At 36.7% G+C, this 14,260-nt stretch overlaps 3 protein-coding genes and 1 pseudogene across 3 annotated transcripts; 2 read left to right on the forward strand and 2 right to left on the reverse strand.

Annotated features, from left to right (window-relative positions):
• The first annotated feature begins 319 nt into the window (after positions 1-319).
• On the forward strand, positions 320-4,187 carry LOC127087314 (seed linoleate 9S-lipoxygenase-2). The gene is made up of 9 exons (NM_001426924.1): positions 320-692; positions 1,007-1,293; positions 1,380-1,620; positions 1,699-2,019; positions 2,104-2,189; positions 2,267-2,368; positions 2,458-2,762; positions 2,879-3,142; positions 3,247-4,187. Exons 1-9 carry the CDS (start codon positions 461-463, stop codon positions 3,998-4,000), a joined length of 2,592 nt encoding a protein of 863 aa, NP_001413853.1. The 5' UTR covers positions 320-460; the 3' UTR covers positions 4,001-4,187.
• Positions 4,188-5,580: 1,393 nt separating this feature from the next.
• LOC127082541 (seed linoleate 9S-lipoxygenase-3) lies at positions 5,581-6,570 on the reverse strand. The gene is made up of 2 exons (XM_051022780.1): positions 6,413-6,570; positions 5,581-6,334 (listed from the first exon to the last, which is right to left on the reverse strand). Exons 1-2 carry the CDS (start codon positions 6,568-6,570, stop codon positions 5,581-5,583), a joined length of 912 nt encoding a protein of 303 aa, XP_050878737.1.
• A 373-nt stretch (positions 6,571-6,943) lies between these two features.
• Positions 6,944-14,210, forward strand: LOC127082542 (seed linoleate 9S-lipoxygenase-2-like; annotated as a pseudogene).
• On the reverse strand, positions 7,453-12,595 carry LOC127087313 (formin-like protein 5). Its single transcript, XM_051028196.1, has 6 exons — positions 12,455-12,595; positions 10,897-11,494; positions 9,780-10,539; positions 9,353-9,558; positions 8,912-9,147; positions 7,453-8,634 (listed from the first exon to the last, which is right to left on the reverse strand). The coding sequence occupies exons 1-6, from the start codon at positions 12,593-12,595 to the stop codon at positions 7,759-7,761; spliced, it is 2,817 nt and encodes a 938-aa protein (XP_050884153.1). The 3' UTR covers positions 7,453-7,758.
• Positions 14,211-14,260: the final 50 nt, after the last annotated feature.

Genomic DNA, 14,260 nt, shown 5'->3' on the forward strand with positions numbered 1-14,260 from the left:
TGTTATGATCAAATAAAAAAAGATATGATAGATTTATTACTATATTGGCTTCATATTAGACGTGTTATTCTTGCATGCATCCTAGTGACACTTGTGATTGGTGTCAAATTAACATAACATGCGCTTCAATTATTCTTGTTACTCATCATCTCTGCATTTTGTTTATTTCTGCATGAAGTGCCTCACACCTTGCACTTTGAGTTGTTTTCTATTAATACAAAAACGTGAGGTGGAGAAAGTTATCATTAATATAATAAAAATTATACAGAAATAGTAGACAAACGCACTGCTACCGATAGCAATATTAATGAAATATATATTTTATGTCATTTTTACAAATTGTTAATATACAAATAAAATAAAGGAATGTATTATACATACATTGAGATCTATAAATAGACATCATAGCTTGTTTAGTTTAGTGCAAGAGTCACTGAGTTTTATACCTTAAGTTGCAAAGATGTTTCCAAATGTGACAGGACTCCTAAACAAGGGCCACAAGATAAGAGGGACAGTGGTGTTGATGCGTAAGAATGTGTTGGACTTCAACACAATTGTGAGTATTGGTGGTGGAAACGTCCATGGTGTCATCGACTCCGGCATCAATATCATTGGTTCAACTCTTGATGGCCTTACTGCCTTCTTAGGCCGCAGTGTCTCCCTCCAGCTGATCAGTGCTACCAAGTCTGATGGTTAGTTCATTCATTTCTTCTTACTTTTATATATCTAGACATGTAGCACTTTTATATCTAGACATGTATCATCAGAATCATCTTAAGTTTTTGGAACTCCTGAATAGGAGTTTTTGGAACTCCTGTATAGGTTAGTTGCAGTTTAACTTCGACAGAATATAGAAGTTCTATTTAATCACGATTTATTTGTGATAAATATTTTATGAGACCCTACTTAACTGTGACAAATTTTGGACTTATGCGGTAGCCTGCCTTGCACGGTCCTGATCAGGAGTATAGTCACTAAATGAATGAATTTAATGATATGTATGTAGCAAATGGAAAAGGAAAAGTTGGAAAGGATACATTTCTTGAAGGTGTTCTTGCTTCATTACCAACCTTGGGAGCTGGTGAATCTGCATTCAATATTCATTTTGAATGGGATCATGAAATGGGAATTCCAGGTGCATTTTACATCAAAAACTATATGCAAGTTGAGTTTTTTCTCAAGAGTTTAACTCTAGAAGATGTTCCAAATCATGGAACCATTCGCTTCGTATGCAACTCTTGGGTTTACAACTCAAAACTCTACAAAAGTCCTCGCATTTTCTTCGCCAACAAGGTAATTTATTTACATCTATATGTTAGTGCGTGGTTTGTTAGAATCACGATGAATCATTATGATTTTACTTGATTGTTATCATGCAGTCATATCTTCCGAGTGAAACACCGTCTCCACTTGTCAAGTATAGAGAAGAAGAATTGCAAACTCTAAGAGGAGATGGAACAGGAGAGCGCAAGTTACATGAAAGAATCTACGATTATGATGTCTATAACGATTTAGGCAATCCAGATCACGGCGAACATCTTGCTCGACCTATTCTCGGAGGGTCTAGCACACATCCCTATCCTCGTAGGGGTAGGACCGGTCGATATCCAACGAGGAAAGGTTAGATACAAGAACATGGTACAAATAATGATAAAAATGAGATAAACTAACCTTAAGCTATTGTGTTCTTTTGAACAGATCCGAATAGCGAGAAACCAGCTACAGAAACATATGTTCCAAGAGATGAAAATTTTGGTCACTTGAAGTCCTCTGACTTTCTTGCATATGGAATAAAATCTGTATCTCAATGTGTAGTACCTGCATTTGAATCTGCATTTGATTTGAATTTTACGCCTAACGAGTTTGATAGTTTTCAAGATGTGCGCAACCTCTTCGAAGGTGGAATTAAGCTTCCTCTAGATGTAATTAGCACAATTAGTCCTTTACCTGTGGTCAAAGAAATCTTTCGTACCGATGGTGAACAAGTCCTCAAGTTTACACCACCACATGTCATTCGAGGTCCGACAAAATACATATTATAACGTAAATTATACTACGCTTTGAGTAATTTCATTTTATTATAAGTTTCTTTGTTTTTCGCAGTGAGTAAGTCTGCGTGGATGACCGATGAAGAATTTGCACGAGAAATGCTCGCTGGCGTAAATCCATGCATGATCCGCGGTCTTCAAGTAAGTTCAAGAATTTATTTTAATATTTCGGAGAAATTTTTGCTATTCACATTAAATAATTGCCTATCTAATTGTAGGAGTTTCCTCCGAAAAGCAATCTAGATCCCGCAGAATACGGTGATCACACTAGTAAGATATCTGTAGATGTCTTGAACCTTGATGGTTGCACCATAGATGAGGTAAACACATAATAATCATAATTAAAAAATATGATTTTGGACTTAATTTGGTGACATAAAGTGATTAAGATTAATTTTACATGGAACAGGCACTTGCTAGTGGGAGATTATTTATACTAGATTATCATGACACATTTATTCCATTTCTGAGAAGGATCAATGAGACTTCTGCAAAAGCTTATGCTACTAGAACAATACTTTTTCTAAAAGAAAATGGAACTTTAAAGCCAGTGGCCATTGAATTAAGTTTGCCACATCCTGATGGTGACAAATCAGGTTTTGTTAGTAAAGTTATCTTACCTGCAGATGAAGGTGTTGAGAGTACTATTTGGCTTCTAGCAAAAGCTTATGTGGTGGTTAACGATTCTTGCTATCATCAACTCATGAGCCATTGGTAAAATATAGTAATGTTTATATTTTCACGTATGTGCGCTCTAAAATATCAGGTAGGATTTGAACTCTGAATATATGTATTACTTATTGATGATTTTTATATATTTATTGGAATAGGTTGAATACTCATGCGGTAATTGAGCCGTTTGTTATAGCAACAAATCGGCAGCTTAGTGTGGTTCATCCGATTAATAAACTTTTAGCTCCTCATTATCGCGACACGATGAACATCAATGCACTTGCAAGAGATTCTCTAATTAATGCCAATGGCATAATAGAGAGAAGTTTTTTGCCTTCGAAGTATGCTGTGGAAATGTCTTCAGCGGTTTACAAGTATTGGGTTTTCACAGATCAAGCTCTGCCGAATGATCTTATCAAGAGGTAATAGAATGATCATAGGTTCGAAAAATGAACAATCTTTTTAAAGATGATTCTATATTTAAGGACTGAGATAGTAACATGTATATGCATTTTGCTTGATTCAGAAACATGGCAGTTAAAGATTCGTCGTCTCCATATGGACTCCGTCTTCTGATAGAGGACTACCCGTACGCTGTTGACGGATTAGAGATATGGACGGCTATTAAAACATGGGTCCAAGATTATGTCTCGCTGTATTATGCAACGGACAATGATATCAAAAATGATTCCGAGCTTCAACATTGGTGGAAAGAGGTTGTAGAGAAAGGTCATGGTGACTTGAAAGATAAGCCATGGTGGCCTAAGTTGCAAACGTTTGACGAGCTCGTTGAAGTTTGCACTATCATCATATGGACGGCTTCTGCTCTCCACGCAGCTGTTAATTTTGGACAATATCCTTACGGCGGTTTAATTCTAAACCGTCCAACTCTGAGTAGAAGATTGCTTCCTGAGGAAGGAACTGCGGAATACGATGAAATGGTGAAGAGTTCTCAAAAGGCTTACTTGAGGACAATCACGCCGAAGTTTCAGACTCTTATTGATCTTTCAGTGATAGAAATATTGTCAAGACATGCTTCTGATGAAGTCTATCTCGGACAAAGGGAAAATCCACACTGGACATCTGATTCTAAAGCTTTACAAGCATTTCAAAAGTTTGGAAATAAATTGGCGGAAATTGAGGCCAAACTTACGAATAAGAACAATGATCCGAGCCTGTACCATAGGGTCGGGCCGGTTCAATTGCCATACACTTTGCTTCATCCCAGCAGCAAGGAAGGGTTAACCTTTAGAGGAATTCCTAATAGTATCTCTATTTAAGAAAACTTGTGGTTTGTTTTACTCTATGCTTGTGTGCATGTTTCAATAAAGAGATGCTCCAAATAACAAATTCCGCATCTCATCGATGTTAAAATTATCAAGTGTATGCATTTTCTTCTCTTTTTTTTTTGAGCATGTGTATGTTCAAATATATGTAATAATAAGAGCACTTTTAGTTTGTGTGCTTAACTCTATCGTGTCCTAAATTTTTCAATACTTTTTATTCCTTATTTTTACTATGTTGTTATCAGAAAACAAGGTAAGTGAAGCAAACTGCATTTCCACCAAAGTAACGATGTTCTTAACATGCAACCAAACTTCAGAATTATTTTTTAGCATAACAATCCAATTAAAGTGTCTACAATCATCAAGAGATGTTAGAAAGCAGCGTGCAGTAAATTAAATGTGTTACTTGCATTAGAAGTTATAACAGGAAATCAAATTCATTACATCATTCTCCCTTTACTTCATGGTCTCATTCATTGTGATTTCAATGAATTTAATATCATGGTATGCTTGAATAACTTATGCTGACTTGTCAGTGTTATCGTTAAATAGAATACTAAATATTTTTTGTTGTCATTGTATGTTATTTTGGCGGCTTCCGCCTCTGGCTTACAATCTGGCTTTGTTCTTTGTAGATTGACAATGAGGAAAAAATTACTGTGATTGATTTTTGCATTAAATGGTTTCTCTGTTGCACCGTAATGCCAAGATGCAAGAGTCTCTTCCTTGTATAGGATTACGTCTTTCTGAATTTTGTTTAGTGAAGATGGTGACTCGATGAGAAAACCTGAATGAAGCAGGCGATTTAAATGTTGATTCTTTACATGAAAATCATGGAAAAGGGGAGAACTTTGAAGCAGTTGAATCTAGGAATTCTTACAAAGACAAGGGTGGTAGGTCATCTCACAATTCTAAGATTCAGATGCATAAGTGCGAGGCCATGTGCTATAGACCGTCTTGAACACCCTCAAAGACGGGCCTATTGGGAAGTAGGGGTAGAAAAGATACATTGATTCAGTTTTGAGTTGTAGAGAGAATAATTATATTCTTTATGAATGAAAAATTTTCCTTTCTATATTATGTCATTCTTGCATGCATGGTGAATTGTTTAAGCTTCTAATACTTCTATTTTACAAACTTTTGTGTACGATACTTAGTGATACTCACCACAATATTACTTGCATCGACCTGGTACACTTTGTTTCCACCAACGTAACAAATTTCTTAGCATGCAACCGAACGTCAGATTTATTTTTCAGCATAACAACTCGAATAAACCGTATACAATACTCGAGTATTGTGAGAAAGTAGTGAAAACCTCAAGAATTATACGAAAGAAGCAAAAGTCATGAAGTATTAGTAGAAAGGCAATGTAAAATTTTACAAACATGATTATTTTTATTATTTAAAAACACTTCATTACAAACACAGATACATTTATTAATGCTCAACATGAAAGCACTCAAATGCATGCAAAAGCAAACTGAGGCAGGTAGGTGAAGGATTATAGACTCCTTCTTCTGCATCTTTTATTCATAGGTACAATATATATAACTAAGGAACCATAGATCTCTTCAGATGGAGATACTATTAGGAATTCCTCTAAAAGTTAGTCCTTCTTTACTAGAAGGATAGAGCAAAGTATAAGGCATCTCAACCGGTCCATGACGATTTCTTAGCTTCTCATCATTGTTTCTCTGAGTGAGTTTCTTCTCAATTTCAGCCAACTTGTTTCCAAACTTCTTAAAAGCCTCTAATGCCCTTTTATCCGATGTCCAATTCGGATTGTCTCTCTCCCCAAGGTACAACTCATCGGAAGCATGCCTCGACAATATTTCTATAACAGAAAGATCAATAAGAGTCTGAAACTTCGGCGTAATTGTCTTCAAGTAAGCCTTTTGTGGACTTTTCACTAGCTCCTCGAACTCAGCTGAACCTTTCTCAGGCATGAATCGTCTACTAAGAGTTGGACGGTTTAAGATTAAACCTCCGTAGGAATACTGCCTGAAATTAACTGCCGCGTGAAGAGCTGAAGCAGTCCATATGACAATACTGCAAACTTCAATTAAGTCTTCTCGAGTTTGCATCTTAGGCCACCACGGCTCGTTTTTCTTGTCACCGTGACCGACCTCCACGAGCTCTTTCCACCAAGCTTGAAGTTCAGAATCTTGCCTAAGTTTTTCATCTGAGGTATAGTACAAGGAGACATAGTCTTGAACCCATGTCTTTATTATAGCCCATATCTCCAATCCATCAACAGCATAAGGATAATCCTCTACCACAAGCTTAACACCACATGGAGAAGATGGATCCTCAATAGCCATTCCTCTAAAATAACAACTTCACATTATAATCAACATAGAAAGTGCTTCAACTTTATGTCTTATGTTTGTGTAAAAATGTTACCTTTTTATAAGATCAGCAGCCAATGCTTGCTCTGTGAAAACCCAATTCTTGTAAACTTTAGAAGACATTTCCGTAGAATATCTTCCCCACAAAAAAGTTTTCTCGATGATACCGTCGTCGTTGACGAGGGAAAGTCGAGCGAGAGAGTTTATATTCATTGTATCGCGATAGTGAGGATACAAAAGTTTATAAATCGGGTGAAGACAACTCAGATGCCTGTTAGTTGCTATGACAAACGGCTCAACAACTGCGTGAGTATTCAACCTATTATCATCAAGAATCGCGAATCAATTAATATTTCGGAGAAATTTTTGCTATTCGCATTAAATAATTGCCTATCTAATTGTAGGAGTTTCCTCCGAAAAGCAATCTAGATCCCGCAGAATACGGTGATCACACTAGTAAGATATCTGCAGATGTCTTGAACCTTGATGGTTGCACCATAGATGAGGTAAACACATAATGATCATAATTAAAAAATATGATTTTGGACTTAATTTGGTGACATAAAGTGATTAAGATTAATTTTACATGGAACAGGCACTTGCTAGTGGGAGATTATTTATACTAGATTACCATGACACATTTATTCCATTTCTGAGAATGAGAAGGATCAATGAGACTTCTGCAAAAGCTTATGCTACTAGAACAATCCTTTTTCTAAAAGAAAATGGAACTTTAAAGCCAGTGGCCATTGAATTAAGTTTGCCACATCCTGATGGTGACAAATCAGGTTTTGTTAGTAAAGTTATCTTACCTGCAGATGAAGGTGTTGAGAGTACTATTTGGCTTCTAGCAAAAGCTTATGTGGTGGTTAATGATTCTTGCTATCATCAACTCATGAGCCATTGGTAAAATATCGTAATGTTTCTATTTTCACGCGTGTGCGCTTTAAAATATCCTGTAGGATTTGAACTCTGAATCTCGATATTACTGATTGATGATTTTTTTATGCGTTTATTGGTATAGGTTGAATACTCATGCAGTAATTGAGCCGCTTGTTATAGCAACAAATCGGCAGCTTAGTGTGGTTCATCCGATTAATAAACTTTTAGCTCCTCATTATCGCGACACGATGAACATCAATGCACTTGCAAGAGATTCTCTAATTAATGCCAATGGCATAATAGAGAGAAGTTTTTTGCCTTCGAAGTATGCTGTGGAAATGTCTTCGGCGGTTTTCAAGCTCTGCCGAATGATCTTATCAAGAGGTAATAGAGTGATCATACGTTCGAAGGCAAGTAAGCAATCAATTCGTCATGTCTCTAACAATTCTATATAGTAAGTAATGACATGACAACAGAAAAATAAAAAAGAAGCAAAAATTGTCGCAACTTGAGTTGAACCTATGGACTGTCTTCATCTGAACTAAAATCATCCCTCACTCTCCTCTCTACCACAGCCGGAAACAACCGCTGACGAATATCTGGAGGTGGAGGACGCGTTTCCGGCGTTGCCGGTTTAGAATTAGCATTAGCATTAGTTTTATCTTGTTTCACATTCTTTATTGGCTTCTTGGGTGCTTTTTGAATCTCTCTGCATACCTTATCCAACATTATTAAGAAATCGCGTACTATTACAAACAATCTCAGCCCTTCATCTCTCCCCGTACTCCCATGAAAGTAATCACCCGTACTCTTCACAAGAGCCATGATTTTCTTCTCCTCTTCTAACAAACCTGTGACTTCAACTTCAGCTTTCTCCACAAACCTCTTAACTGTCTCATGGAACCCTTTATCGTTCTCTAAGTTGTTCACCAGTTCTTTGTTAAAGAAATCTCTCGTATTTATAAGACCGTAGCCTAACCTAGCTGTTGTGCTCGTCAAGCCATCCGCATCTAGTGCTGCCGCTTTCTTCACATTCTCAAGATCGTTGCTCAAATGTGAAACAACTTGGAGACCTACTTCACGGTAGTGTTCTTCTGATTCATGATTAACCTCTTCGAGAAGGTCATCGGTTTTTATACTAGAGAAACTGCTGCTCTCTTTCACCATTCGAGCCGCTCTTATTCCTTCTGTTCGCATTATCTCTTGAACAACAAAGTGTAAGAGGGTGATTTTCCCATCTACTCCTTTTACATCAGATAATTTTAGTAGCGTGTCAAGTTTGAATGCAAGTGCACCCCCGCGGAATGTTCCATCGTTCATTCGGTTTCCTGTTTTAAGAACAGCTTCAAGAAGCTTGAGGAATAACCTACTGCTCCTTAGTTCCTTACAAGCAACCTGGTTTGAGATGAAGAAATGAATCAAATTTGGCTTCCATTCTGATAAAAAAAAAGAATGAAACACACACACATATACCATGCATGAATACTGACACTGACATGTAAACATGGTGGTGATTGAATGTAACTATACGTGTCGATGTCGTGTTTGTGTAAAGCAACAAACCAATGCTGGACACCATACATGTTTCAACATGAAGTATTGGAGCGTGGCAGTCATGATCATCATCATATAAGCAGTGCAATATATTAGGGATGGAATTTAGAGATCCTACCTCTAAAATTGAGAACGAATCTCGGGTAGATGTGAGTTCCTCTTGAAGAGTACTCATGTAAAGCAATGTTTCCATTCGTTTAATAGCAAAGGGAATCTCAACCAGGGCTTTAAGGAACCGATCTGCAGGACAAAGTTGAGAAATACTACCACTGAAAAGTCTAAGCTTAAGTTCTTCCTCTGATGTTGGTGCCATTTTTATCAGTGTGTGAAGAAATTCTGCTGGGAGCTCATTTCCTGATCAACCAAAAACACATTCAAAGCTATCATACATGTGGAATCAGAGACAATAAACTAGATACTACAATTTATTGATACATAAACGTTAGAGCGTTACACCAGAAGAAGCTGATAACAAGATTATTATAGCAATTATTATTATCATCTTGTTATAGCTATATGCAGTTCTAGAAGAAAAATAAAGGAACGGAAAAAACAGAACCTTCAAGTAGTGCATCACGGACTTCTTCTAGTGTCACATTTAATGCTTTCAACAAAATTGATAAATTTTGTGCTTTCTTTGCCTCAATGATTTGAACAAACTGAGGTGGAGCATCACGGAAGGAAGGATCTTTCTTCTGTCCACCTTTTTTCTCCATTGATGGAGTACTATATCCAAAAAGGGTTTCCATCATTTCTTCATTAAACCTGTCAAAAATTAATTATCAACAATAATATCAGCAATGTAACACCTAGCTAATGGTAAATCACTCTTAATTTGCATCAAAAGAAGGACAAGTCCATGACGTGTCAACTGAGTCGTAATAATTTGATCTTATAATCTTAAGCGATAGTGTTCAAACCTCTTGAGAGACAGTTGTAAAATGACAGTACTAGTTTAATTAAAAAAGAAGTGATTCATCACTCACTGGAATGATCCTGCTTTGAGTTGAGTCCAAACCATAGTTTGATCTGAGTTGGCTTGAACCTTATCCCAGAAAAAAGGCTTTAACTTGGTTTTAGGAGCATCATCAGATTCACCTTCACCTTCTGAACTAAATTCAACGTTCCCTTGAACCTTTGGTCCACCATGTAAAGGTCTAGTACCTTTTTGACCAAATGCAGGTGGAGGTCTTGGAGGACCTCCACCACTCTTAGGAGGCGGTGGCGGTCGAGGACCGCCTGGTTTTCCACGTGGTGGTGGTGGAGGAGGAGGGTTAGGACCACTATTGCCAAGTTTCGGCGGTGGAGGAGGAGGGTTAGGACCACTATTGCCAAGTTTCGGCGGTGGAGGTGGAGGAGAGCCACCACCGCCAGGCCTCGGTAGTCCGGGAGGAAGAACAGCACCACTGCTAGGCGTTTGAAGTCTAGGGGGAGGAGGTGGTGGCGGTGGATTAACGGCATAATCAAAAGTCTTAACTAATGGTGGTTCGGGTGGAAGAGGATCAGGTCTTCCTGGAGGAGGTTTCAAAGGTGGAATAGCACTTCCTACCCTACCAGGTGGAGGTTTCAAAGGTGGAATAGCACTTTCTACCCTACCAGGTGGAGGTTTAAGGTCAAATGATGGTCTTGCAGCATCTTCTTTTATCGAGTTCTTTTTCTCGTCAGCCAAAATACTACTTATTGATTGAATTCCATGTCTCTCCTCATTTATTGAAATTTTTGAGGAGTTATTATTTGAAGAAGAATCTGTAATTAAGATTCATGTACATCATGTCAAGACTAGTATATCCTCATATGCTTACTTGCAGTTTCACTCCCTCTAGTTAGCCATATTTACAATTTTGGTCCCTCTACTTTTAAATCAACAAATTTATTCCCTCACTTTTTAAAATATGAGACATTTTCCACACCTATACATTTCTGGTTGATTTTTGATGATTCGGCAAGTGAGGTATTCTCGTAGCAAAACCCGCGGTCTAAAATCGTGGATTTAGAAGTAGGGGACCAAAATTGTGAACGAGGAAAAATAGAAGGATCGGAACTGCATTTAAATTTATACCATATTAACAAGGTGTGTGAGAATGAAATTGTTTTGCTATGTACCAACAGAGTAATCACTCCTGCTCATGCTGAGAAGTGGCCTTTCATCGGTTTGATTAACTCTACCACTTCCACAACACCTACAACAACATAAAAAGATACATACTGCAAATACAAATGTCACCATTGCAATCATAGCTATGGCATTATAAATCGCTTTCTCGTGTTGTTTACTTTTAGAGTCAGAAGACTTCGACGACTTCTTCTTCGATGATTTATCAGAATCACTATCACTTTTATCTTTTTTAGAAGATCCATTATTGGCACCATCTTCGTCTTGTTTTTCTGCTAAGTATCGAGGCGAAATTCGACGCGGATATCTTTTGGATGAACCTGATCCCTCGTAAGCAGTGTTCCAACTCTTGGATTGATCTTGTAATGGAACGCTGTTTTTTCTCAAACAGTTAAGAAAGTTTTCCTTCAACTGTGGATTGCAAGTACTAATCAAAATTTGGATGTTTTCTCTTGTAATTGATCTGAATTCTGAGGTAACTTCATTGGCTCTACTATGTGATTCCCTTGGTAGGCATAAGCCAAGATCTCCGATGTCTTTCCTTACATGAATCAAATCTTCCATGCAAGTGACCCATAGAATCTCTGCCTGCAGTCATGAAACTATAACCAGTTTTAGAGTCCATTCATCTAAAAAATGTTAAAGCTTAGTGGATGCTCATTCACATCATGTGAAAATTTATTGAACTTCATATTTACTGAAAATTTATTTGAGATCTGGTTGAAGTTGAAGCATAGATATGTTCTTAAATCACAAAATCTTTCTTGATCGATTTAGTGCCTAATTTGACACACAACATTATAAAAGCACTTAACAAAACCATATTAAATTATTCATATGAAAACATGAGCAATCATGTTGCACAATGAAACATTGCAATTATATGACCATTGCCAATCCTCAAGAAACTTGGAAGACTAGGTTATGAAGGAAATGAAATGTTCGATTCCCACATTATATTAGAGCTAACATTGTAGAGTTGAGTCAGGTTCAACCTAATTTTTTTAGATGAAATCGGAGTTTATTAGACCCCTCAATATCAAATCAAACAGGTCACACTCCAAATGTCTAGTCCTGGACGTGAAAGTGTGTGTTTGAGGAGATATACAAAGTATCCCTCATGATACAAGTTGATTTTGCAGGATTGAATTAGATTCAACCTAAATTTTAAGATGGTGTCAAAACATATCTAGGTTCCATCAGATCACCACCGCCCGTTGTCAAACCACACGAGTCACTTCCAAATGTCAAGTTATGCATGTGAAGGGGTGTATAATAAGATACATCAGACAAGACTTCCCTTCCCTCATCTTACAAGTTGATTTTGTAGGGTTGAATTAAGTCGTACTCAACTTAAATTATAAGACAAAGAGTATCAAACAAGAGGGCACTATAATCTATAATGTTTTATCACCAGTATGTTACAAATTACATTGGCATGTTCACTTTAATTTGCCTCAAATATTTATGTTGAGGGTGTTAAAACAATAAAAGTATATGAACTTAAAAAGATACCTAATTGCAAATAACTAGTGAAGTGAGTCTCACCGTGTCATCATCCAATAATCCAGACGCAGGATCAAATAATTTGGTAATAAACTCTTTTGTTTCCTTGCTTTCTTCAATGCTGATAGCTTCTACAATATTGAGAACCAAAACAATGCAAAATACAGATTTTATGACACCCATATATCGTTGAATCATTACCATTGTGCTTCATTTGCTTCTTGTAACATCAAGGACCATAAAATGCCTACATTGTCTTCATCAACCCAAAAGCTATCATTTTTCATTATCACTTTCTTGAAGGCACAACAAATAGAAAACCAAAATAAAATCACCAACCCATTTTTCAAAAATGCAAATTTATCATTGAATTGGATGATAGCGTTGAATAGAAACTAATAATTGTTATAATAATAAATAAAAAACCAACCTGAAAATTTCAAATGTGAATGCAAATGGTTCACAAAAAAGGGTTCTTTTGGGTGTGTATAAGGATATTTTGATGATGATGATGGAAAAATTCTTGCCGCAAGAACCCTTTGATGCAGAGGGCCGTCCTATGAATTGTTGTGGATTATTAGGAATTAGGACATTGGCGCCTCCTCAGGAACATAGATTTTTTTCTTTTAAGCTTTTCTCTCTCTTTCTCTTTTTCTTTTTTTTTCTGCAATTTTTTTTCTCGCTCGAAATTTTCTAATTTTTACTTGAAAATTTATGAACCGTAGCATTGTTGAATTTGAGGTTGTTTATCATTATTCATTGATACCTCTCTATCTTTGGTATCTCACTCACTCATAAACATTATAATGAAATCATTATTCAAAATTAAGATTTATTAAATTGTTAATATAGATTGTGATAAAAAAAAACAAGTTGATCAACATTTATCTCCATTATTTATCCCCCATTTGGAGAGATATCTCATATGGATTTTTTCAAATGAAGATAGAAACATTTTTTTTTCTATTTGTGAAAGCTTCTTTGTAAAAAAAATAACAATTTAATAGATTAAAACATGTACGGATTAGAGATATGGACGGCTATTAAAACATGGGTCCAAGATTATGTCTCACTGTATTATGCAACGGACAATGATATCAAAAATGATTCCGAGCTTCAACATTGGTGGAAAGAGGTTGTAGAGAAAGGTCATGGTGACTTGAAAGATAAGCCATGGTGGCCTAAGTTGCAAACATTTGACGAGCTCGTTGAAGTTTGCACTATCATCATATATGGACGGCTTCTGCTCTCCACGCAGCTGTTAATTTTGGACAATATCCTTACGGCGGTTTAATTCTAAACCGTCCAACTCTGAGTAGAAGATTGCTTCCTGAGGAAGGAACTGCGGAATACGATGAAATGGTGAAGAGTTCTCAAAAGGCTTACTTGAGGACAATCACGCCGAAGTTTCAGACTCTTATTGATCTTTCAGTGATAGAAATATTGTCAAGACATGCTTCTGATGAAGTCTATCTCGGACAAAGGGAAAATCCACACTGGACATCTGATTCTAAAGCTTTACAAGCATTTCAAAAGTTTGGAAATAAATTGGCGGAAATTGAGGTCAAACTTACGAATAAGAACAATGATCCGAGCCTGTACCATAGGGTCGGGCCGGTTCAATTGCCATACACTTTGCTTCATCCCAGCAGCAAGGAAGGGTTAACCTTTAGAGGAATTCCTAATAGTATCTCTATTTAAGAAAACTTGTGGTTTGTTTTACTCTATGCTTGTGTGCATGTTTCAATAAAGAGATGCTCCAAATAACAAATTCCGCATCTCATCGATGTTAAAATTATCAAGTGTATGCATTTTCTTCTCTTTTTTTTTGAGCATGTGTATGTTCAA

This window comes from Lathyrus oleraceus, chromosome 5, assembly GCF_024323335.1.
Source record: "Lathyrus oleraceus cultivar Zhongwan6 chromosome 5, CAAS_Psat_ZW6_1.0, whole genome shotgun sequence".
Classification (NCBI taxonomy): domain Eukaryota; kingdom Viridiplantae; phylum Streptophyta; class Magnoliopsida; order Fabales; family Fabaceae; genus Lathyrus; species Lathyrus oleraceus.